Here is a 25955-nt window from a genome sequence, read left to right as displayed (position 1 = left end):
AACTGCTTAAAAAGGAAGCTCACTTTAATGCAGAGATAGCAACAAAGATCAACAGGACTGAGTCATCTGCCTCGACACTGCACGTCTGTCTGCACCTGTAAGCAAAGGCTTTTCACTCCACTAAACATTTTATCCATTTACATACAGTTAGCAGCCTCTGACTATACAGGTGCCCTCAAGCCACATGCTTGGGAAAGTTCTTGACAGCTTGCTAAAACACTGCTGGCAGAGCTTGTCTTCAAAATGAACTGCAAGAAAATTCAAATCCCCCTCACACACTGCTGCCTCTGCTGTGACCTGGACAGCCCAGGCTGGGCCAGTAGCCACAGAGAAAACTGAAAAGCACTTTTTGTGCCAGAAATTATCATTTTATTATAGTCCAGAAAAGGTATTTTAAATATGAAAACCATCCACTGCATGTATGACTTGATTTCATTAATATCTTGGACTACACATGTCCACCTGTACCATAAAATCAATAAATCTATCTGTCCTAGGCACAAGTAACACTGAAAAACAAATCACTGACATTCAAACATTTGGGTGGAAAATACCTGCAAGGAGAGGAGACATATGAAGCCTGAAGTCTTAAGCAGACAATGAGACTGTCAGGGTGGTCATCAGATGCATCTCTTCCTTTCCTCTGTGCCAGTTCAGGAGCCAGGCATTGAAGGGACAGCTAATCTGAATGATCTAATAGCTGCCTAAAACTACTCAAAGGGTATTTACCAAGATAGTGGAGACAAACTCTTCTCCATGATGCTACGTGACATAACAAGCAGCAGCAGTGACAGTCTTGAAAGGTTCAAGAAAGTGAATAAAAGTTCCACTGGTAGGGTAATGGAGGACCAGACCAGGCTGCCCACAGAGGCTGTGAAATTTCTGTCCTTGGAGGTTTTCATCACCTGTCTGGAAAAAAAATCACAGCTGACCTGCTTTAGTGCTGGCCTCAGTCCTGGGTCCAGCAGGAGGCTGGACAAGATGACCTCCAGAGCTCCTTTCCAAGTATCACTCACTGCATGACTCCTGGGCTTCCATCAGATCATTTATTTCCAGCTAAGAGCAAGTACAAGTAAAGGCAGTGCCATGGCCAGAGTTTGTGACACAAAGATCTTCAGAACCAAAAAAATCCTCATTAAAAGTATCATCATAGTGCATTAATCTGCATGCTAACACAAGGAAACACTGCTGCTGCCATAAGCTGCATTTCTGGACACAGAGGTACCAACTGTACCATAAGGTCGAACTTCTCAAAAACACCTGAAGTGAGCAGGGGGCTGCATTTATTGAAAGCACCAATCAACAACTGGAATTTTTATTCTAACACAGTCAAGCTTTTAGAAATACATTACCCACTGAAACTGAACTGTTAATTCATTTACTCAACATTAGATCAGCACCATAATTCTAAAAATGAGAATCAGCAAGAGTTCTCCAACACAAGCTAAGTTCACTCTGGAAGTAAAACTACAAAGCTGCTGTCATTCTCCTAAATCCATTCAGATATTTTATGTCAGACACAATGAAAACTGAAGTAACAAACAGAAAAATGGTAGTGCCTTTAAACAATCTCCTCTCTTATAACACACATTCCTCCTTTAAATTGGCCAATATTTTTGCCTCAGCCCTTTAAGCCTCCCAAGCTAAAAAATATGTGCAGAATTCAATGCAAGTGACATACCACAACTCAAAGCTAGTGACAAAAAATAACTGCCATTTGAAATTGTGTCTTCCCTAAAGTCAAGTTACAAGGCAGATGCATATAGATTAAATAACTCCTGTAACACTAAGAACAAACAGAGATACAAACAAATAGAGATGTACAAACCATGTCACCCCCAGCACAGGGACTGTATGGCACATCCTCAGCTGATCACAAGCCTACAAGCCTTGCTCTGTTTGCTCAAGTGAGCCACACAGATTTAATCCAGACAGAAATGAAGCCCAACCCTGACAATGATTTGGCTGTCTGCCAAACAATCCTATGAGTATCATTTTAGATAACTGGCATCATAAATCACAGAGTCATAGAGTGGGTTGGGCTGGGACCTTAGCTCACCTCTGCCATGGGAAGGGACACCCTTCACTAGTCCCATGCAACCTGGCCTTGGACATGCCCAGGGATGGGGCAGCCACAGCTTCTCTGGAAACCTGTGCCAGGCCCTCACCACCCTCACAGAGAAGAATTTCTTATCTAATCTAAACCTGCCCTCTATCACCATAAAGCCATAAACCTTGTCCTATCACTACATGCCCTTGACAAAAGTCTGCTCTTGCTTGTGTCAGCAGCACCTCGTTAATCCCAGCCACGGGGATTTGGGTTCTGCCTGGCTGCTGCTGGAACGTGGCCTGGCACAGCCAGAGCTGCGTGGTGAGGTCTCACATGTGCCTTCTGCAGTGCCCACAGCCAGGGCAGAGATCCTGCTCCAGGAACAGCCCAGAGCTCAGCACAGGCACTGCACCATCTGTCACTGCCCTCCCAACATTAGAGGTTACTTTGTTCTCTGACTCAGAGCAGCTTTGGAGAACAGGGGCAGCTCGTCCCCAGCACTGCCTGCAGCAGGAAGCAGCAGGAGGGGAGCTGCTGTTCACAGGGCAGGGAACAGCCCTGGAGCCTGCACACACGGATGGGTACCTGTGCTCCTCCTCGCTGAGAGACACAACTGCTCTGCAGGAGAAAATTGGGATCGAGCCCTGGCTCATCACAACACCTCACTACTATGAGGGGAAGGATTTCATCCCACTGTATATTACAAAACCCAAATTATGGGTGTATTTTATCATTTACAAGGAAGCCACAGAGCTCAAAGGCACAGTGAAGACCCAGTCATCTTCTCTACTCCCTGCTCTGAAAATGCAGCATTTCAGAGCCTTTCTCTGATCCAAGCTCCCCTTCCTCTGTCAACATGACCAGAGTTCATTGAGGATTGCTATGATAACACCTGTACAAGCTATATACTTTGGTCTCTGCCTGCCATTAACCCCTGCTGGGATGGCTGTTATTACTCAGCTTAGGTCTGCCTCAACATAAAAAAGTAACTACAGCCTTGCAGCAGCTGTACAATAGAATTGTACAGCACTAAGCACCTCTTGCTCTTTTGTAACCTTTCACCACTTTTTTTAGTCTTTCAAAATCTGAAACAGGTTTTTTAACAAAAGAAAAAACCCCTTTTCCATTAGAAAAATGAAAAGCAACTCAATTTTCTATGTAAAAGAACAACAAGAAAAGAGTAAACTGCCAGTGAGCAGGAAAATGCACAATCTTTGGAAGTGGCAGAACAGCCCACCCACACTTTAATGGATGGGTAGAAATCTGCTGCTCCATTAAAGAACAAATCCTGCTCAGGAGCATAAAGCAGATTTGATCTCAGTTCACATTTCATGCTTGCAGCTGGAGACAGTGTTACTGTCTGACACCCTTCTCAAATGTGCAGGATGTGTTCAGCTGCTGAGGACAAAGAACTCTCTATGAGCACTTTCAATTACTGCAGATATGACCAAATACAGACCTCACATGGCAATTTCGTGGTATTTGATGTTCCCAGCCCTCAGCCAAATGAAATACATTTAACATGAGATTTGTCTCTTAAAATCTGTTGCCCCAAGTATGCAGTGTGTCATGGTCTTGGGGGCCACCCAAATCTTGGACAATCATATGAGCATGTCTGTCACTCTGTCACAAGCCAATCCCACCACTGCTGAACACCACAGATATCCTCAGAGAGTCTCTGCAACCACAGCCATGGAGAACACAAGGCTTCAGCTGAGTACCAGCTCTCTTGGAAACCCCCACAGATGCCTTGTTCAGCTTTCAACCCTGATGTAATGGCTAGGAAACCAGGAACTGTCTGGCTCAGTTTCCAGTTTATGTCACAAGACCTCTGTATGTATGGGTGTGCAGTTTTGAGTGAAAATACACCATGCCCTGCCCTCCCTCCCCTGCAATAATGGACTTACAAAAGATGCCATCCCATGCTGCCCTGGTATGAAAGACTTTACAATGGACTATTCATCAAATAATATTTTTCTTCTTCTACTCAATTATTAAAGCCTGTGACTTACACAACTGCACAAGCTCCAGCACTACTTGTTACCCCTTTAACCACTTCAGCTAATCATTCTTTTATGCTGATTCCTTTCTCCTACAAATTGCCTGGGAATTGTCCACATGCATATTGAATACTTTAGAGAAATTAAGGCAAGAAATCTGCTAGATGTAAGTTTTGTTTATAGAAATGGCCAAATTAGAGAAGATATTGCATTAGTGTAATAGGATGGAGACCTTTAGTAAAGCTGAGTTTTCACACACACTGCTCACAACTGTCTGGGGCTGAGGCAGTAAAATGAGACTCCTTTAGAATTATCTTCTGATTCTGCAGTCCCTGAGAATCTGTGATGTAGCTCTGAGTTCCTCAAGTCACGTTATTCCAAGCCAGTCACAGACAGAGAACCAAATGCTACTTTGATTGAACAAAGTAAATAGCATCAGGAGTTTGTGTCTAACAAGGTGACACTTGCAACAGTTTGAGAGATTTAAATTTTAAAGAACATGCAAATTGACAGTCATAACAAAATCAAACAGAATAGGAATTTCTCTATATTAAGATTTAACCTTCTGCCTAAGCTCCTTCACCAAAAAAGGGTAAATAATCCTCTTTAAGAAGCCTTTAATGTCAAATTACTCATCAATCACTACCTACAAACACTAACAGAGCTACTAAAAAAGGCAAGCCCAGATGTACCTGGATTAAATGTTTGAAGCAAAGTAAGATAAGATTGAAAGCTCTAATAGAATATTGAATGCAATTTCACAGTGCTCCAAGTTGCCTTCTCCACCTGCTTTATGACAGGGATCAATTCCTTACATGCTCAGGTAAAAAAAACCTGCAAACCAAACAAACCCAAGAAAATACCAAAAAAAACGCAACAAAAAATCCCCACAAAAAACCAATATAGTAAGTAAAATTCCACTTAAGAATTTGGAACTGTGCCTGAAAAAAGGCCCACCCCAAAACACACAGAAGTCTTTAAGTAAAACTGGTCTTATAATACCAATTTTTATTCAAGATGGACTGAAAATAAATACTTACTATTACTGCACTCATCCTGGAAACAGAAAACATATTCTTCTTGGTCTGTATAACTATTTTTAAATGAGCTGCGCCAGCTTATTTCAAGTACACATAAATTTGAGGGCAACAGAGAATGTATTTGTCATTTTTATGTCTGTGCATCCATACACAAATATTGTATACATAAACCATGTATAAACATATTGTGCTGCCACCTTGTGAACAGTCTCTGAATAGGGAGGTTTAGTTCACACAGACTCAGCTCTGCCACCTTTATTCACATTTAGCTCAACTGGCTTTAATAGAGATACTTTTTAAATGGGGATTCAATGTGACAAAGGAAGGCTGAATCAAGTGCTCAGTGCAGAAAAATTTCAAAGGCTGAACAAAATAGCTGAGTCTTTCACAATTTCCATATTCTTTTGTGTCACAGTTTATTGCCACAGCTATTATGAAAAATATAACTAAATTCTTTCTGATAAAAATATTGCAGCTTTGCATCCAAGTTGTATGGCTGTCTTCAAAACAGAATAAGCTGGTGTCTGTAAAAAGAATAAAAAATTAAATACATTTACTGAAAGGGTTTTGCTTGAACCAGATTGTGATAATGAACAGTAAGCACTATTAAAAAAAATCAAAGTAAAAACACATGCATGCCAAGAAAACCCCACCTGTATTTGCAGTCTAATCTATCCTAGAGAAAGCGAAATTAAAATTTATCAACTTTTCAGAATATTCCCTTGACTACTTATAAATATCTTTATCAAGTATTCAGAACATTCCACAAATGTAAGTCAAGAGAAAAACTAGAGAAGTCACATATTCCCCATACAGTATCCAAGGGAGCACAGAATTTAGTTCAGGATTCCACACTTCCTAATAAGATGATGCTTCCAGTTCCCAACACTGTATGGACAGCACTTATTAGCCTTATATCCAAAGATATTTAATTTAAACTGAAATTAAAAGAAAATCTAAAAATTTTCAGAGGACACCTCTTAGGAAAAAAATCAAAACACTTTAACACTTGACATGAATTCCAACAGATTTAGTTCTGTCCTAGAAAAATTAAAATTTTAACAAGCAGGACATTCTTATATGGATTTTTGGGAAAGAGTATCAAGGGCCTTATTTTCTGCTTCTCAAAGAGCTACATCCCTGTCTCTAAGGAAGGAAAGAGCAGCACATGCACATCCTCACAGACAATTAGTCACCATTCTACTCACAGCTTCTGCATCGTGCTCCAGCCCGATGTCGTGGTGCTCCTGCTCCTCATCCCTGAACTGCTTTATGACCTGCAACAGCAGCACCACCTGAGCCTGCTTTGCACAGAAACCAAGGCAGCAGCACACAAAACAATCTGCTGCTGTCTATCCTGTGCACCATGGCAAGCCAGGGGCTCTCAAACACTTCTCAAAGATTTGAACCTCCAATTCAGCAAGAAGGGAATTATTTACAGCATTCCCCTAACCTGAAGTTCTTCTGGTGGTCTCCAAAGAAGTCTTTAGGTTCAAGCTATCATTTAATTAATATATTGTGGTATTTGCTGGGTCCCCAGGACAAAGGAGGAATTGATGAACCTGACTATGCTTTTAGAAGGCCATTATATGATACTATATTATACTGTATTATAGTATATATTGTATTGTGTTATACTAATGCTATATTAAACTATACTAAAGAATAGAGAAAGGATACATCAGAAGGTTTAATAAGACTAATGGAAAAACTCATGACTGACTCCTCAGAGTCCAACACAGCTGATGGTGATTGGTCATGAAGTAAAAACAATTCACATGAAACCAATCAAACATGCACCTGTTGGTAAACACTCTCCAGACCACATTCTAAAGCAGCAAAACACAGGACAAGCAATAATAAGATAATTAGATAATCAGATAATTATTGTTTTCATTCTTCTCTGAGGCTTCTCCGCTTCCCAGGAGAAGAAATCCTGGCAAAGGGATTTTTCAGAAAATATGACAGTGACAACATATCACTATTTTTTCACTGTTTCAAAAAAAATCTAAAGCCATAGTAACTTTTAAGACTGACTAGTTTCACACCCCCACATTATTCTGACAATTTGAATAAAGGAATTAAGGTCCCTGCTTGCCAATCAGTATGGGTGTTCCCCTGTAAGCTGACCGACACCTGGGCACTGTCCCTGCCCAACAGGTTTGCATTGCTTTTGGTGTCCCCCCTACTTCTCCTCATACTGGCACTCTGAGTAAACTCACTGCCTGGATTTTGCCCTTTATTTTGTGCCATCTCTATATCTATTTCATTATGTCATTATCTTCAGGGGTGGTATTTCCCTGGTGCACCTCGGCACAACCCTGGTTACTTCAGAGACAGTTTCTGCAACAATGGGATACATTGGAATAATCAGATTTTGCTACATGTTACACTATGCACACTGAACACACTGGTAGCCAGCCAGGCTGGGTATGAACCAGTTCCACCTGCTGCTGTGGGAACAGCTCAATCTGCCACAACCACTCACAGGAATGTGTCCAGTTTGATACCTAAAATGATTGTAAAGTTATTTTCTCACAGAGCTGACAAACATCAGCTCCTTACACACTCTGAGAGCATCCAGAAGTAGAACATGAACAGGGTGCTGGCTGGCAGCAGTGCCAGGAGGGCAAACCCCACCCTGGGTGTATCAAACACAGCTTGGGCAGAGGGGCTGGAGGGGTCACCCTGAGCTCCCCCTGAGCACTGTGTGTGGCTCTGGGCCCTACAGGTTAAGGAGCACGTGAGGGTAATTGAAAGGCCTCCAGAGGAGGGCAACACAGCTACTGTGCAATCAATATTTCCTCCTTTTGTTTCCCCTCTAGACACTTCCTTTCAATTAAAATTAATCAAACTTAAAGCATAATTCTCTCACTTGAAAAGGAACCAGTGCATTACTGAAAGCATGTTGAAGATAATCCAACATATGTTTTAATTTTGGTGCTTGATCAATTTAGTGCTGCTGAAGGAAAAAGCATCCTTTTATTTTTAATAGTTTCTGTTGACTTCAGCATTCTAAGTGACAGAACAAAAAGATCCACTGTAAATTCTAAAAGAATATTATTTTTAAAAGACTAAATCACATCAGATAATTCAATTTGTTTACCTACTTTTAAGTCATGGTTAAATACCTGCAATAGTTCTTTGTACTTCTCTGGATCCTCCTCTATCAGCGTTCTGATCTGGTTGTTGTAGTGCTCTGATATACTCTCTTCCACAGCCACTGTGCAAGCCATTGCACCCTTCTTCCCAAGCAAAGCACTTCCAGCCCCTGGGATTGGGGTATCAGACACATGAATACAATGAAATCTGAAGCAAAACAAATAATCTGACACAATTGAAGACTTCACAAAACAACAATAACAGTAATTATCCAGACTCACCTAAAACAAAACCTGCTACGTTCCAGAAAGGCAATAGAACAGTAGGTCGAACTCTGTATGCAACCATGAGCTCATTGAACTTTTTCAGGTGTTTTTTTTCTTGATTCCACATTTGCTGCAAAAGAGACAGATCACAGAGAAGCATAAAACCACAAGAGGTAAATATTTTCAATAAAACTAATAAAAACCAAACCAGCTCAGGCACATACGCTGTCATAGCTGAGGTAATACTGTAACAGCACAAAGAAGAAATGGTGGAGAAAGGCAGGTGCAGATCGTTATAAAAAGGACAGAGAGGAGAGGATAAAAAGATAACATAAAAACATATTTGCAAAATAGGGCAACACTACAGCAAATGCAGCATCATAACTCCCTTACCAAGTACTCCCAGCACTCTTTATAAACCCGCACGTTTGGAAGCGTTCAGAAAAAACCGGACAATAATCTTGCCATGAAGGCTACGATGTTTCAGCATCCCCGGGCGCTGTTACCCACACGCAAAGGGAGCAGAGCCGCGGGAATGGCTGACCTGGATGACGGGTCCCACGCTGGACCTGCCCAGCACGGCCATCTGCCCCGCATAGATGCGGTTCGCCCCGTACTCCCCGGCATGGTCCACGCGGATGATGCGGTCTATGACGGGCTGGGTGATGCCGTCCTGCGCCACCCGCGAGCTGCACGGCCTGAGGGCGGCCCCGGCGCCGGGCACAGCCCGCACACCTGCCGGAGAGACAAAGGTGACGCCGGCCGGTCCCGGTCCCTGTCCGGGACGGGCGGGTGGACGCTCCCGCCCGCGGAGCCGAACGCCCTAAGGCAGCCCCGGGCGGCGGCGCGGAGGCCGGAGGGGCGGTCAGGGAGCGGAGCCGAGCCCGTACCCGGCCCGCAGCGGAGGGGCCGGCGCTGCAGCAGCGAGCACCGCAGAGCCGGGGCCACGGCCGCCGCCATCGCGGTGAGCGCACGTCATTACCGCGCGCCGCCCTGGCACGGTTCCCATTGGCCCCGGCACGATTCCGATTGGCCCCGCGCAGCCACAGCACTGGACAGCGCAGCTGTCAATCAAAGCCCGCTGCGTGGTTGCCATGGGAGCGAGGGGCGGCCCCTAGCGGGAGAGGAGGGAACTGCGGCGGGAGCGGCGCTGAGGGCGGGCGGGAGACGCGCTGAGGGAGCGGCGCTGAGGGCGGGCGGGAGACGCGCTGAGGGAGCGGCGCTGAGGGCGACCCCCACAGGCACAGCAAGGGAACGGCGCCAGGCGCTATGATAAAATAAATAGCGTTTATTGAACGGTCATTCCTTTAAAATGAGCACAGAAAACATTCCAAAATATTATATTAAAAAGATAGTGTTTCACATTAACTAAGAGCGGACTAACGCAGATTTCAAACAATAAAAGTTTTGTACAAGAAATCCTTAATCACAGTCTTCAAATAAAGGACTGGGTTAGTGGCCTACAGGGACACACGGCTGTCTGATACACACGGTCCCAGCAGTTCAGGTAAGACAGATAAAATGAGAAATTAAGGGGTACTGGCACACTATTGCCAAGCAATAATTTAACTCTGAAATATTCACATTTTAAAACACATAGACCAGTAGTCAAGATGTTCATACAAGAACAAAAAACAAATAATAATGACTTAAAACATTAAAAAAAAAAGAGAGGCCCCTCCACAGCACCAAGGCTGGTGACCCAGTAGTGCTGTGCCTGCTGGCTTTTTCCTACCCCAAGTGTTTATTCAGAGCTCTTTTATCAGTTTGTTATCTCTGAACCATTTTATATCAGTTATCCAGTGTTCAACTGCTCTTTCTACTTCAGACCAGCATAAATGGCAAACCCTCACCTCTAAAAATATCGATTTCAAACCCATGCCATACTTTCTTTTCCTATGCACTATTTCAACATACTTCCATACAAACTTGTTTTTAAAACCAAAGCAAATGAAAGGCATTGAAAACATATAAAACCATACCTTTTCCCTCTCTCAGGATTCTTATAGTGTAATGTGTAAAAACAGTACAAAAGGGTTTCAGTTCTGATCACATTTTATGCAAACTCCCTGAAAAATAGGGATCAAATCCCAACAACCCTGAAGCTGTATGAGCGTAAAGTATCCTTTTTTGAACAGCTCTAACACAGTATAAATCAGCTGAATTTCCAAGTTTTGGAAACGTTAAGCCTCAGACCACAAGCACCCATTAGACAGACCACAGTCCCAGGGTGCCAGTCAGCTGCTCAGGTTTAGAAGATGCAAATACTTCTGCTCTTATCTTCTTGTTCTGGGAGTTTCAGGAAGTCAAATTCTTTGGGCTTGCGTGGTTTTCAAGGTTACTTCTGAGCTTCTGTTATTTTTCTGATTAGGAACATCTTGTCACGACTCTCCTGGAAAGACAGAAGAACAAGAATGCTCCACGTGAACAGTGTTAATACAAGTCATCTACAACAGTTCATTTCTTCATTAGAAACAGATGCACTCACCAATTGTACTCCCCCAGCACACTCTCAACTGCCTGAACAATTTCAAGCTCACAAAGGCCTTGACTTCCTTTATCTCACCTCAGGTTACACACTAACAGTTCTGCATTGAGCGTAGTAAAAACATCTCACACACCTCAAATTTAAAACCATGCTTCCAGGAAGCTGAACAAGAGCAAGCAAACGAAAATAAAAATCACAGAAGAATTTTTACAATTCCCAGCTGATTTGTGAGCACTTCAAAAAGCAGAAAGGCTTTTGTTCCTAAATTCCTCACTCCTGAAAAAGCTCCCCCCAGTAAGTGTTTTTCTGCACACAGGTTGTTAAATGCCATATCTGAAAGAAGCACATATCCAGAAATGGGCTATTTAATAAGAAAGTGAGAAGTCTCACTGCTGAGTTCTAACTCCAGCAGTTTGTCAGATCACAGCACACAAATGCTGCCACACCTGGCAGTGGCTTGGGATGCCACAAAGCAGCATTTCTGCACTGGCACCTTCTCCAAAGGGCTCTCAGTGCTGACTTGTTCCACTTTCAGTACCTGCTCAAGCATTTCTGGGCCTACACTCAAGAGCAAGACCAAAAAGATGCAGCAGAAATACAGACCTGGAGGGCAGGGTAAGGAGTTGGGTGCCTGTTTGTGAGGGCAGAGAAGGAAACAGAAGTGGAGGTTGTGCAAGATGGTGGAGAGGACAGGAAACACAGGATTCAGGCTCTTTGGCAGAAAAAAAAACATGCAGATAATTGGATTTAAATAAGGCAACAGATGACAAACAGGGACACAGCTTCTCAGGGGCACATCTCTTGCATGTGTGTTGCCTGATATAAACAGACCTTGTTGCAGTTGCAGCTGGTACCCAAGAAAATCAACTCCACTGAGAAATACCACAATGCTTTGGTTATTTTTTCTGGGTAATTTGTAAAACATTCTTTACTGCCTGTTGCAAACACCAAATATCCAGGAGACTATGAAAACCAATATTCCTCTCATTTCTGTACCCCTGAAGTTCTCTTTGTTGTGTGAGTAAAGTGTTGGGTCAGATCTTACCAAAACCAGTTGTTCTCTCAGCTGTTCAACCACTCGTTTGTGTGCTCGAGCCAAGGCAATAACATAGAACATAATAATGCTGTAAACAACAAACAAAAACTGAGAACATAATGATGCTGTAAACAACAAACAAAAACTGAGAACATAATGATGCTGTAAACTACAAACAAAACCACAGAACAAAATGATGCTGTAAACAGCAAACAAAAAGGGAGGACTTGAGATTTCCTGTGTATGTAATAAGCTCAGTTCAGGAGAACACATAAATGTGTGCTACAAAAAGGAAGGGCTGGGTGGAGTCCTAAATAAGCCACGTGGTTTTTCAAGCATAGAAGTTTGAGAAAGCATCAGGTAATAAGGCTCCAAAATTTGCAAACAGTTTAACTAAACTGAAATGCAAAAAACTCCATTTAAACTTAAGAAAAACACCTCTTTTTATTGGAAGACTGACCAGACCCTGGAACAGTGTTGTGCAGGCTCTGTATCTTTGGAGATACTGAAAATCTAACTGGGTATGGCTCCTGCTCTACTTGACCCTGTTTTGAACAGGAGAATTGAGTTAAACCCTCTCTGCAGGTGACATCCAACCTTAAAAATTCTATGATTCTACACTGAGTTTTATCTTACAGAATGACTGCTTTGGGAGTTTTGTTTTTTCAGACTGGGGATTGTGGATAGGAGTAGTGACCACAGGGCTTACAGTACTAATTTGCAGAGGATTCACAGTTAACATTTTTGAGGACGACATGGTTGAATATGGGATGTGCAAGAGGAAATGGAAGCTGATGAATGTGAACACATGGGCAAAGACAAAAGGACTGAGGATTCCTATGGGTTTTGATGCTTTTGACTGCAAATGGAAAATCTGGCCTAACAGATGCTTGATATGAGTTCAGTAAGGAAGGAAATGAAGCTGAATAAGGGAATCAAATCTTCACAGTACTCACCAAAGGATCACAAAAAAAGGCACTGCAAAGGCTTCTGATGAAATGCCAAAAAGGAACTGCTGCAGGCCTGTTGGAAACTGAAGTATTGTATCTGGAATAACTTCCCATGAAGTGTTAAAATTCCTGAATGGCCCACAAGCCTTGGAAGAGGGGATACTGTCAAAGAAGCAGAACAGAAAGATATTACACCAAAATGTAAAGATAAAATAATCCAGCACAAACCCAGCACCAGTTTGGTGATGCAGTAAGTGTCCTATGTCTATAAAACTGTAATTTTTGTTTTCCTGAACTAAGCTATAAGTTTATGTGTTACACCCTATAGATTTTATTGCATTAATCATTCTAAAGTTGTGTGTGTGCTTTTACAGAACTGACAAGCTTGGAACAAGTTTCAACTTCACAGAACTTAAAATTGTCACTTACCGTGCTATGCTGAATCCCACAGGGACAAAAGCCAAGAGGAGCCCAATCAACAGCACCACCAGGAAGAAAAAGTTGGAACTTGATGCCCTTACAGGCCTTGCTGCAGGTTTACGTGTGTGTATCAAAACAATCTGAAGAGGGAAGGTGAGTGAAACTGTTACCAGTACATCTATCCAGAGATACACCCAAATATACTTCCCCAGCAACTGAATTTTCCATTCTCTAACATGCCACCACACAACCACCTCCTTTGATACGTATGGGCTGGGAAGGGCTAAGACAAGATTGCCTCACATTTTGGTATAAGTCAGTGTCTCCTAATTTGTGTAAGAATTTGATCCAGAGGACCTCACACACGTGCACAGAGTCAACAGCACCAACCATTTGGTGTAGGACCCATGGCACTGCTGTTGGCTTTGTTCAGCCACAGCTTCTCTGGATACATCCCCTCTTGCAAGACCTAAAGTATCAGCAAGAATTGGAGGCACAGAAGGAGCTGTGTGGTCACTGAGCAAAACTTCTGATAGTCAGAAATCACATAAACATCCAACCCAGCTTGGATTTTCCATTTTGCTCCCAAATTTTTAGCAGTTTTGCAAAATTTTGTCCAAGTTTTAAGCTGTGTTGCTAGTAAATAGATTACTGCACAAAAGTCTTATAAACTAACTTTGTTACATAAAAAGCTGTTCTTTTAAATAAAGACAAATAATTTGAGAAGTAGTAATTGAAATGTGGCTTTGCTTGATTTCAAAGCAAAATTCTACTGTCTGTTAAAAGCACAAAACCTTACTGAAAATGGAATATCATTGGCTCAATCCATCCACTGCATCTACAGGTGGTTTTAGGGTTTTTTGTTGGTTTTAAATCCCTGCATATCTATATGCCTGCATTACAAAAACCACAGAGATGTACTCAATTCTTTATCAAGCACATGCCCTCATTACCTTTTTAACATAAAAGATGATGAAGTATTTTATAGTTGCTATTGCAGGGAGAAGTGGTGAAAAGAAGGTTCCAATGAAGCAAATAGTCTGCCCATAAATGATTTCCAGGACACTGTCAGAAATTGCAAATTCCTTATCTCCAAACCACTGAACAAGCTTCCAAGAGCAATGAGTAACTAACAACCTGAAACCAACGAATATTTTTAGTCCTAAACTGAAGTTGTAGAATTGAGATGCATTCTAACACATTTGAAACACACACAACTTAGCATTGAAGCATTAGGCAACATAACAGAAAAGGTCTGAAGCAAAAAGCTCTCAAATATCAAAACCTATACAGCCACGTGAATAGCAAACAGGTGCTCAAACCACCAGAAATATGTTTGTGCTTTATTTTTAAATTAGTAATTTAGTTAGCAGTATGGGGAATTTAAAGCAGAAAAAAGAAAATGTGTTTCATATGTCATTTGTAAAAATATGCTCAAAAAGCAGAGATACATACTTTCTGGGGAAGTCTACAAACAGGGCCACAGCAAGAATTACAATGAAATCAAATATCATCAGTTTGTACATTTCTTGCCCAACATCAGATTCCCAGCACTGTAAAAACAAGTTAGGAAAAACAAGATTAGAAGTCTAAATAAACAAGTGAACAATCTGTCTACTACTAAAGCAATAATCATCTCAGTTAACACCATGAAGGTTCAAATACTATTAACTCCAATTTCTAAAATACTCAAGTGTTTCAAAGTTCCCATGCTAAGCTTTTCACTTTTTTATTTTGTTTGGTTTTGGGGTTTCTCTGTGAGGTGGGGCAGGGGGGGTGTGGCCGTGTTTGGTTTGGTTTTGGTGGCTGGGGAGTTTTTTTGGGGTGTTTTTGTTTTCTTTTGAGGAAAACCCATTTGCCTTAATGCCACAAAAGGCAGTAGCACAACATCTCCAAAACACAGCTACCTCAGACAATCCTCATGGTGGACAGAAAGTCTGTGCTAAGGAATCATCTACCACTGGACTAACTCTAATCAGAGTTTTAGACAAGCAAAGGACAGATGTGTAACCACTGCAGTGGTTTGCACTGAGCAGTGGGAATCAACACCAGGTGTAGCATGAATAGCAACCCCAGGGCTCCTACTGAACAAGCAACTCTCATGGAAACAAATCTCCCTTCACAAGCTCAGATGATTAAACACCAAGATAAATCTGCTTACAGGATAGAGTTTGTAATTGTATCCACAGGGCTTACACTTGTCACTGCCACAGTCGGAGATCTGACTCCACAGTGAGAACAAGAGAACGCCAATATTGGCCAACCGCACAAAGACACACCTGCAAGAGAGGCAAAACCTAACTCCAAATGTGCCAAAAAACAGCCATTTAACACTTTTCTCACCTTGTACAGGAGTCCAAGGAAGCCTTAAAACACAGAAGGGTCATGCAGACCTTTAACAGGGCAGCCAGCCAGATAATAAACACATTTCTTTCCTTAGCAGTAAGTTTAAAATTGCTTTTGACCTTCCCAGCTTTAGGCTACAGCCCCTCGTTTCTTTTCTCAATAGTGTTCCTAGATCAGTCATTTCAGCTGCAGATCTTGATGCTGCAATGGGTTGCAATTCCCTCAAGTACTGTTCATGCATTTCCATTTCATGTAGCTTCAGGCCTTCTGAAGCACTTGGCCAAATCACAAACACAAAGCATGGACTTGCAGAGTTCAGGTGCTTCAACCCAGATCTTACTGCCTTAAGCTACCAAACACCAGCTCTTACACTGACACATCTTTTACCCCAAAACTTTTAACTTCTGCCTTTAGCAAAGCTGTGCTTCAGTCGCTGCTGTACACTCACTTTTGCTCATTCAGGGAACTGCTGCACACAAAGCAGTGAATCCACAGCTCTGCAGCCACAAGTTCTCTACTGACTGTTTATTCAGGTTGAAGATGTCCAGACCACACAGCTAAATGGGACCAAGAAAAAAACTTGGACACTGAGATGACTGCCGTGTACTGTCATCAAAACACATTGTTCCCAGATTTAAAGTTTCCAACTAAACATTGGCCTAACAATGTCTCCTTGGTTTCCAGTGCCAGCTTCTCTGCTTCTTGACATTTCAATGTTACAATACATATAGCCTAACAAGAACAAGTGGTTGAAACATCCAAAGCCACAATAAAAAGATCTTTACCTCAAGAGTGTCAGCTTGATTTCAAAGGCTGGTGTATACTCTTCAAATTTGATCAGAAATGCAAAGATCAGAGGAGCGATGAAGTTGGCCAGTGTGATCACCATGGAAGGCAAATACTGCACTAAGAGATTAACCTGGGAGTTTGCATTGCCAATGTCCTGCAGGAGAAGAGATGAGACAAACACAATGCTTAGAGAAACACACCTTCCTGAGCGTGCTGTCCCCAGCTACACACCAGCCTGCCTTGCCCAGGATCCAGGCAGCATCTTTTACTCTGTCTTCATCCTCCACTGACATTTGCATTGGCAACAAGAATCAACACCAGGTGTAACATGAATGGCAAACCCAGGGCTGATTCTGAACACCTCCAGACAAGCAAATTTCATGGAGAACAAATCTCTCTCCTTTACAGGAGCTTGATCCCTGCTATCTGTGCAGTTTGCTGCTACACACCCTTGATTTCTCCTGCTCCTTTCATTAGGAACTCACTCCCCCTTCAGGTAAGAGTATTTCTGAGCTTCCTTAAAGCTTCTGTTTAAAGAGGTTAAACTCACCAAGGTTTGTGTCTGACTGTTGCTAACCAGCACCAAGGCTACCAGGTTTTACAGCTATTCCAAGTGCAGACACTTTTCAATTTAGTCTTACTGGTGCTAAGCAACTCAGGATGGACTTTCCTACCATCCTGACAAGCTCCTCTAACTGCTCATTAAGACAAGGTCAAGATATCAGCCCTTCTACTTAAAGCCCACAGTAAGTGAAGCTGTTCTTGAAGTTGTTCAGTGTTGTGCAGTCCTCTTCTCTGCCCTCAAACAGTATCTCTGACACATAAACTCATTTAGCCCCCATTTCCTGCTTCTGTCCCTGCAATCCTGGCAGTTTACAGAAGTTCACAGTTAGGTCCACCATGAGCACAACTTTCCTTGTGAACAGTTAAATCCATCACACCAGGAACTTACACAGAGGAGAAAAAAATTGTGGTCCCCATTTCTACCAGACTAATCAAACCCTGGGGTCCTAGAGAGAAGTCAATTACTTTTGTGAAGCTGTCACAACCAGAAGTTTGTCTGCTTTGTTCTTCTTCTGAACCACTCTTTCCATCTGCTTGTCCTGCCAGAGGTGAAACCAACTCAACCTGATTCTTTCTGCTAGTGATGCAAGAACATTTGCTTCTAAAAACTGCTGTGTGATCAAAGCCTTCCTGTTTCTCCACACTGGGTAATCAAGCCACAAGACAGATCACAATCTTCACTCTGCCTTCCCCTGAAGTGCATTTTTGCAGCTGACAGTGAACCAGATGACGTGAAACTGATCATGATGAAGTTTGATTTAACCAGGTCAGCTCTCCCAGCCAGTTCACTGTCCAGACCCAGCAGGTCAGTGAGGTGAGCACAGTTACAAGGGAAACGCAGTGAGGGCTGCTCTTCTTGTCAGCTCCAAGGCACTCAACACTGAAGCCTCTGCAGCAATGGGAGACGTCACTGGGGAGGCTTTTTTGGCACATGGTTCTTGATCTTTCCTGCTCTCATCTACTAAAAAAATTATCTAAGTCTGTAGAAAGCATTTTCAGATTCCCTGCATGAAAGGTGCTATATTAAGATACTTGACTCTTGCACAATAGTTCCTCTTGCTGTAATCACCAGCCTTCACCAAATCTGTCCTAGTCTCATTTCTTATACTCACATTGGAGTTTTCTTGAGAGAAGACAGTTACTCTATAAATTGAGTAAAAACATCCTGATAAAATGGCAATGACAATTATATTTATAAATATTCTCAGAGAGTAGATGCGAAGCTTTTCTTCCGTTCTCCTCTCAGCTATTTTTTGCTTCAGTTTTTCTTCCTGCAAGTCCATCTACAAAGAAAAGCAAAAAGAGATGCAGTTTTTTGATGCAGCATACAACACTTAACACCATGTCTTCTCCCTCTGAGAAGTGCAAATCTGTAGCCTGTTCCAGGAGAGTCAGTCCAGTGCCTGCCCAAGCACACAGAACAGAATGTCTTTTCTTTTACAAAACAGGTCCCTGCAGGGATGGAAGCACCTGTGTGCTCACCCTCCTCGAGCTGAGGGCTCTGTAGCCAAAGACAAGAGTCCTGCAATCCTCTTCTCTCTACTGTATCAGTAACACATTTCCTTGAGGACAGACAGTTTGCCTGTTTGTTGAGAGACTGCTCTCAGCTTGAAACTAAACTCTGAAATGGGTAAACCAGTCACTAATCTCGTTACTTCTGCAGGTAAGTAACTATGGTTCAAAATCCCTTCTATTCTTTATGAAGGAAAACTGGGGGATGGCACTGAAAGAAGGAAGTACAGTCTTGAGCAGCTTGTCATGTAAACTTGGTGTATTTCACCTTCACTGACAGGAAAATACAGTATCTCCTGTGAGGGCAATTTAACTTGGGCAAACCCACATAACAGCTATATGAGAGTATTTTCTGAGGATTTATGTCCATCAAACAGTAATATTAAGGGGCTAGTTCTTCTAAGATGTGTGTTCTGGAGGCAAAAGTGTAGCAAGTGAAGGAAGTTCTGATTCTATGATGAAAATAGATGACTGTGAACTTCATTAGAGCAGAAAGCAACTCGCTGTAATTTATGAAGTCTGTAATTACTGCTTTGTGGTTTGAAGTGGAAGCATCTTCTCAAAGGTAATATTTTCACTACACAAATCTCTGCTTCCAGTTTACAGAGGGCTAAAAGAAGGTCCTTGTTTTACCAAAAGAACCTTTCAAACTTTTTTCAGTGCTTTATGATTTGGGAAATCTATAGCTCCTTCAGCATTTTGCATGTGCATGTGCGCCAAAGACACCTAGTGAGAATTTTTCAGTATCTTCTTACTGCAGCAATACTCTCAAGCAGTACAAAGAGCACCATCTGAATTTTATTTCTCCCCAAACTACTCCTAACTGCACTGCATGCTTAAACCCCAGAACACTCCAACTCATCCCTGCAGGGTATTGCCTGCAGCTGGGACAGCTTTTCCTGTTGGACTATGCAGAAAATAACACAGGAAGCAGGACTGGAGCGTGAGGAAGAGGCAGATAAGAAAAGCAGCTACAGGCTGGCGTGGGTCCCCAGTGCAAGGGGAAGGGCCAACAACATCCGTGCCAATCCTTCTCACGCTGCACCAGCTACCTAGAAAGCATGCAAGAGGATGTGGGCTGCACCCCCAAAACAAGCAACTTCAATCCTTCTCAACTTTATTCCCTCACCTGCAAAACTGCACACATCTGTTTTAGCCATCAAAGCTGTGTGAAACCAGAATCACAAAAAGCAGAAGTTACTCACCTGGAGCTCATATTGCAAGCTGCAATGTTTCAGCCGGGCTGCATTTGGGTCTGTAATGCAGAAGTCCCAGCCTGCAAAGACTTTGTTACAGTAACTCTGAAATGGATCTGCATCGTGCACTAAGTTGTGCTTAAAGCCTTCCACAGACCTAGAGAAAAATTTGTGAGAAGATGTATTTTATGCACAGGAAACACACACACAAGGAACCTGGCTGATCAAAGACCCTCACAGTGAGCAAACTGTCACCTTTGCTTAGTACCAGCCAGTGTCTGGGACTCTTTCAGTGTGAGATTCTGCAGCAGCTGACCCTGACTGATACACGTTATTCCCACCTGCACTTCAGCACAGTCACACCTCCTCACCTCACCCAGACCCAGCAAAGGAAACTGAGATGGCACAAATAAAACTCAATCAAAACCCCCTAAAAAAGTCCTCCAACAAATTCAGTATAGTTGAGAGGCTTTTACTTATAGGTATGCAGACATATGAAAAACTGATACTTCAAATTGTTTTCTTGTTCCCAAGCATTCCAAAGGCTACTGAGGCACTGCACCCTCAGGCAAAAGACTCCCCATTCCACACAAACAGCTCAAGAAAACAGTATGTTCCCTTCAAGAAGGAGTACAATCTAAACTGTACAACAACTAACAGTAAATAACACCAACATCTTTACCTCTTTATTATCCAGAGGAAACTTAAGGCAAGGTAGGCAAATGTAGCCAGCAGGTATGCCAGTGGCAAATTGTACCTCATGATACTGATCCATACAGCATCTATTGAGTAATAGCCATAAAATAAACTTGTCACTTCAAGGAATCCCTGTGAAAACAAAGTTAGAACAGAATTTGTAACAGCAGCAACAACTACCTCATAAAATCCAACATGGCATTAAGCAAGTAAATTTTGTAAATTTAAAATTTGAGCCCCTGGCAAGCTACAAGTCTGTAGCTTCTAAATGCTGCCATTGCCTTACCAAACTGTAGTGCAGGCACTGTGTGCTTAAAATCCCTCCCCTCTCCAATCAAAGAACTGCAGGACAGAGACACTGGGACCCTACACAGAGAGCACAATAGGCAGTGTGCTCCAGCATAATGAGGGGCAGCAGCTGGTGAGGAGAGGCACAGGCTGCAGCACGTGGCCAGCCAGGCCTTGTGCTCACTCAGTAAAAGTCAGTTTGAAAACTGCCCTTCTCAGAGATAACATACCCCAGTGATGCATATCCCTTACAATTTTTCAAAATTATCAAAGCTTCATTCCACAAGTAATTTTTTTTAATTTTAAATGCAACACAAGACACAATTTAAAAAACCCAACTAATTACTTACAGTGCCACTGAGTAAATCTTTGAGGTAAGTATAGAAGTACACAAGTCCCTTATTACCACTAGGTTTATAAATTGTGCAGATAACATCTGTCAAAAGAAAGGTATGAAAAGTCACTCAAATGGTAATGCCCACTGACCTGCAAGATCACGTTAATTCAAACATGCCACACTCTTATAAAAAGGCTTTCCTTTTTTTCTGGGAAGTGGAGAAGAAGCTGATGGAAAGGGGGAATCTTACAACAGCTGTATATAGAGAAGATGTTTACCTATGTTCTTTGGAGGAATATAAGCCATGGTACTGTTGAATAATCCAAATGTAGAAATTATGGTGGGAAGAACAACAAAACTGAACATCAGGATAAAAATTATGAAGTTCAGCAGGACCAGAAAGCGCAGGAAGGAGAAGTAGGACTGGATACCAGTACCAAATTTCCCTGGGAATAAAAGAAACATGTGCCAATAATTAAGGTGATAAAACCATTGAAAATAGAGAGCAGATTATAAAATCAGTTTCACTGAACCAAAGAAACATTGTTAAAGCTAGTTTTAAGTACTACAGAATTTTAACAATATAACTGAAATGCAGGTTGGACATATTAATAATTTTTTCCAATATATTTCCTTCTATCATATAATGGATTTTACATTCAGCAATAACAAGGTAAGAAAGTAACTTAAGCACATGCAGTTATATCTGAAACTATGCTCACACAGGTAAAACTGCCAATAACAGAAGCAACTTTCCAGAGGAGAAATGGACATCAGACAAGAAATACCTTCTATGCTGCGAATGTCACGTCGCCAAAGCACCAGGTAAGATGACAAGCCCTTGACTTCACTGAATGCTTTTTTCAATGATTTACTGCTAGTTCTTTTCCACTTCTCCCATCTGGATAAACGTTCTGTTTCAGCCTGCTGAGAGTCCCTAAGAGTCCAGGAATACAGTTACTGAGCACAAGAAATAATTTTTCACTCCATGTAACAGGGCTTAGCAGGATGGAGCCTGCCCACAGCCTTCAGGGAAATAGCTACAGACACACAAGCTCTCCCCATCTGATCTTGCTGGTAATGGCAACATCAACTTAATTCAAACAGGGCAAGCTGTCTCATGAAAAACACTCACCTCTCTTGGAGAAAAAACAAATAAACAAAGAAAAAAAACCCAACAAAACAAAATTGACAATGATAGCTTTTTGCAATATTTGCTGGAAAGTGTCAATTCAATGAATTTGAGAAAATATTTTTTGCCACCACCTCTGGGGATGCACTGTTCGAATAACAAGCTGCAAATAAACACTGAGAATGTGCCACTGTCTGTAATTTTTAAACAGTCACTTATGGATTTTCATAGTATATGAGTACATTTGCATTTTAAAAAATGCTGCCTGGTCAGTAACAGCATCAAAGAGAATTCTGAGTGGCTCAGAGTTTTTATTTTGTGGTTTCTTTTAAGAAACCTTAAAACCAGACAAAACTTCACAGAAACATAGCTTGAAAATGGACTTGTATGCAGCAAATTCTTCTCCAGCCTCTGATGCCACTGAAGAAGGGCAGTAGTTAAGTAAGTACCTATGAGAACATGATGCTGTGGTAACAAGGTTTCAGTTTTAACACTTGTAGTCAACCCCACTCATGTGCCCAAGGGATGCACTGCCATGTGTGCTGTGTTGCCTGTTTCCACATGGCTCGAGCATTTTGGCAGGAAGTCAAATTAAACCTACACAAACAAGCAGGCAGCAGATGACCTCAGCTTTAAGAGCAAATACAGCTCCTCTCAAGAGATTTCATTCTGTGCAAACTACAGGCTGCAGTTTGCCGTGTTTTAACTGCAGAACTGTCTGGCCCCTGCTCGGTTTGCATTGTAAATAGAAGCGTGGGCTGCACATTCATCTGAGTTACAGAAGTTGAGTGTTCAGCTCTCAGGACGTTTGTGCCAAGCACTTTGTGTTGGCAGCTGCTACACAAATGCAGATCACCGATCTGTAGAAGCGCCAGGAAGCCCCACCAGAATCTCTCAGTGCTAACATGCGTAAACAAGCCTGGGACATCGCAACTCCTCCCTCCAGTTCCTTTTTCTTGAAGAGCTGAACTTTAGATACCCAACTTCAAGTAAAAATTCAAGGTCTCGAGCACTTTACCATGACCTAGATCTACTGTTTCTTGTGTACAGCCTATAGAATTGAACGCCAGGGTCAGGCTGTTTGCCACTGTTCTTGCAATAGAGTAGCTCTTGTTGTCCCTGGAGTACCAGACATTAGTTGTACTTCCACCTCTCTTCTGGTTCATAACTAGAACCTGTACTGAACCAGTGTACCTGATTTAAAGGTGGAGCTGTATTCTGACAGTGCAAAACCACATCCTGTATCACTGTCCTCAAAGCAGCTTTCAGCCCAGCAGTAAGACATGAGACAACAAGCACTGAAATTCAGGCGGGGCAAAGCAAGGTCTTTGCAACCCGCCCCTCCGGGGGGTTACCACCCGGGGGGCAGGAACAGCCCACAGGAAAGAGTCATTTAAAAAGGAATGGGGCGGGGGGAGAAGATAAAAAGAAGCAAAGGTCCTGGGAAGCTTCCTATCAACTGTACAGAGCCACAGCAGAGAGAGAGAGCACTGCATTGTGTAAGAGCAGCTAAGCAGACTCAAGAGCAGCAGCAGCACTCGCATAGCAGCGGGGGGAGGTGTGTGTGTTCGTGCAGATAACTCACAGTGACCCTTGAAAGCACAAAACTCAGAGAAGAAAAAAAAAAAAAGTACCAAAAACCCCAAACGAAAAACCGTGAGAATGCGTTTGTTTGCTACAGTTAATTCTCAGTTCTGCCTAATTTCTTCCAATTCAACCTACTTCTGTCCCCAGTCAGCCACACCCTCGTGTCAGCCAAGAGCACTCGGGCACCTTCTTGTCAGAATCACATGCCACAGGCTGAAACAGACACAGCCGAGTTCTCCTCCACCCTTCCAGCGCACCTGGCTTGTATTTAGGAAAAAGTCATTTAAAAAGCCAAATCAAGGAAGAAACGCGTAAAATTAACCTTGCTCTCCTCTTGTCTGCCATGCACACCGGGCGCTCTCGGGCAGGGCGCTCAGCCGGCTCTCCGTTCTCCTGCAGCAGCGCCCGGGCCGCGTCCCCGCGGCTGCCGTTGGTGCCCAACGGGGCCGCCCGGCGCTCCTGGGTGCCCCCGCGGCGCCTCCGCGCTGACTGGCAGCTGGGCAGCTCCTGCAGGAAATCCACAGGTGCGGCGCCGTGCGGCTCCTCGGCGAGCAGAGAGAGCCCTGCGAGGGAGAGACGGGCGCTGCGGGTCGGGGGTCGCGGCACCGGGACCCCGCAGCGCCCGAGGGGCGAGGGAGGGCAACGCCGCTGCTCCGCTCCGCTCCCGCACCGTGCCTGCATCCCCCCGCCACCTGCGGCCGTGCTGCCGCCCCGCCTGCCCCGCGCCCTCACCGCCGCTGTCCCGCTGCCATCCCGGCCCCGCGGCGGCCCCCAGCCCGCTCATGGCTGCGGGGGAAGCCGGAGCCCCGCGCCGGTGCTGCCGTTTCCGGGCGGCGGCTGCCGGGAGTGGGGCGAGGCTGCCCCGGGGCCGCCTTCCCCCGGCCCACGCCCGCCGGGGGCGCCCGCAGCCAACAGGATCGCGTTTTGGGGCAGCCGAGTCTTTCTGTTCCTCTTAGCCCCGGCTTGTTTTAAACTCTCCGTGAAGATCCACGGCAGGGTATAAAGCCTCCTGCCATCAGCCCGCTCTCTCTACTAGAATGGGTTCACGCACCCCAGGTGCGGGCTGGGGGTGGTCTGGCTGCTGGGCATCTCTCACCGACGTTTGGCTTGGAAATAAGTTTAGTTTCAATGTCTTCCGTCAGTATTAACTGCCCGTGCTGGTGTTGGGTGCTGTAAAAACTTTCAAATTCCCATGCTTTGTCAACTCCCATTAGCTCACAAGCCCCAGCTCACAGCTTGTTCTGGGGCTGGACGCAGTGGTGCAGGCTGCAGTGGAAACAACACAGCTTTACTCTTGAATGTGAAAACGTGGTGTGAACTGGAGCAAGTAAGTCAGTAGATGCTGAACCTTTTTTCCATCTGAGAGCAAGGCGTGGGTTTTGTGTGAACTTGTAGAAAGCATCTCTGAGAAACTTATTTCTTGGAACAATTCTTGCCTTTTGTGTGAAAATAACAGTCTGTGATAAATAAAGAAATGAAGCCTCCAGAAGTCTCAAAAGCCTAACATGGAGGGGACAAAATTTATTTCTAGCCTTTCTTACTTTTTCTACTGATAGTTAAAAGATAGCCAGATTTTTCTGAAGATTCTTCATGCACTTTTTGCAGTAGTTTTAAAAATAGGTCATTTTTAGGCTTCAGAATGCTGAATCAGACACAAATGAGCATGTTTTTTCTTTTAGCTGTGTGTCGTCGTCAGCTCAGATATGTTTTTAAAATTACTTTGCTAGCAACGATCTACGTAGGTAATCTGTTTTCATAATAAAACCATAAAATGTCGTTGATAAAAATAAAAGTTCTCAAAGTAATTTAGATGTTGATGTTTGTAATCTGTGTTACCAGCAGAGGTGAAAGGTATATCTTAAGGGGAATTGTTGTGAAATACGCACATGGAATTAAAGCACAGCAACTTCCTTATTGCACTGAATGACTTAAAAAACCAACAAAGAAACACACCATAGAGGTGCTCTTGCCTTTCTGCTAGCAGGTTTATCTTTGGCAGTTGAACTTGATTATCTCAAAGATATCTTCCAGCCTTGATGGTTCTACAATTCTATAACTAATTTTTAGCTATTTCTGATGAGAACAACTTATAACTTGCCCTCATCCTTCCATAAGTCACTCTGGAGGCCTATTACTTTTTTCCCTTCTCCTTTTCA

General features: G+C 43.1%; 2 protein-coding genes across 3 annotated transcripts; both read right to left on the bottom strand.

Moving 5' to 3' along the window:
- Positions 1-5038: 5038 nt before the first annotated feature.
- Positions 5039-9429, bottom strand: COQ7 (coenzyme Q7, hydroxylase). Of its 2 annotated transcripts, XM_059484382.1 has the most exons (6): positions 9349-9429; positions 9003-9193; positions 8474-8588; positions 8222-8361; positions 6299-6367; positions 5039-5614 (listed from the first exon to the last, which is right to left on the bottom strand). In XM_059484382.1, the coding sequence occupies exons 1-6, from the start codon at positions 9416-9418 to the stop codon at positions 5537-5539; spliced, it is 663 nt and encodes a 220-aa protein (XP_059340365.1). In that variant the 5' UTR covers positions 9419-9429; the 3' UTR covers positions 5039-5536. The 2 variants fall into 2 exon arrangements, with proteins under 2 accessions (XP_059340365.1, XP_059340366.1); XM_059484383.1 differs by lacking the exon at positions 6299-6367.
- A 297-nt stretch (positions 9430-9726) lies between these two features.
- TMC7 (transmembrane channel like 7) lies at positions 9727-24628 on the bottom strand. Its single transcript, XM_059484244.1, has 16 exons — positions 24532-24628; positions 24122-24362; positions 21869-22017; positions 21359-21526; positions 21094-21179; positions 20442-20587; positions 19769-19916; positions 18164-18334; positions 16484-16641; positions 15514-15631; positions 14808-14905; positions 14306-14489; positions 13362-13492; positions 12939-13094; positions 11992-12070; positions 9727-10850 (listed from the first exon to the last, which is right to left on the bottom strand). Exons 1-16 carry the CDS (start codon positions 24581-24583, stop codon positions 10797-10799), a joined length of 2139 nt encoding a protein of 712 aa, XP_059340227.1. The 5' UTR covers positions 24584-24628; the 3' UTR covers positions 9727-10796.
- Between the last annotated feature and the right edge of the window lie 1327 nt (positions 24629-25955).

This window comes from Ammospiza nelsoni, chromosome 17 (genome assembly GCF_027579445.1).
Source record: "Ammospiza nelsoni isolate bAmmNel1 chromosome 17, bAmmNel1.pri, whole genome shotgun sequence".
In the NCBI taxonomy this organism is placed as follows: Eukaryota; Metazoa; Chordata; class Aves; order Passeriformes; family Passerellidae; genus Ammospiza; species Ammospiza nelsoni.
This window is presented reverse-complemented; position numbering and strand designations above follow the sequence as displayed.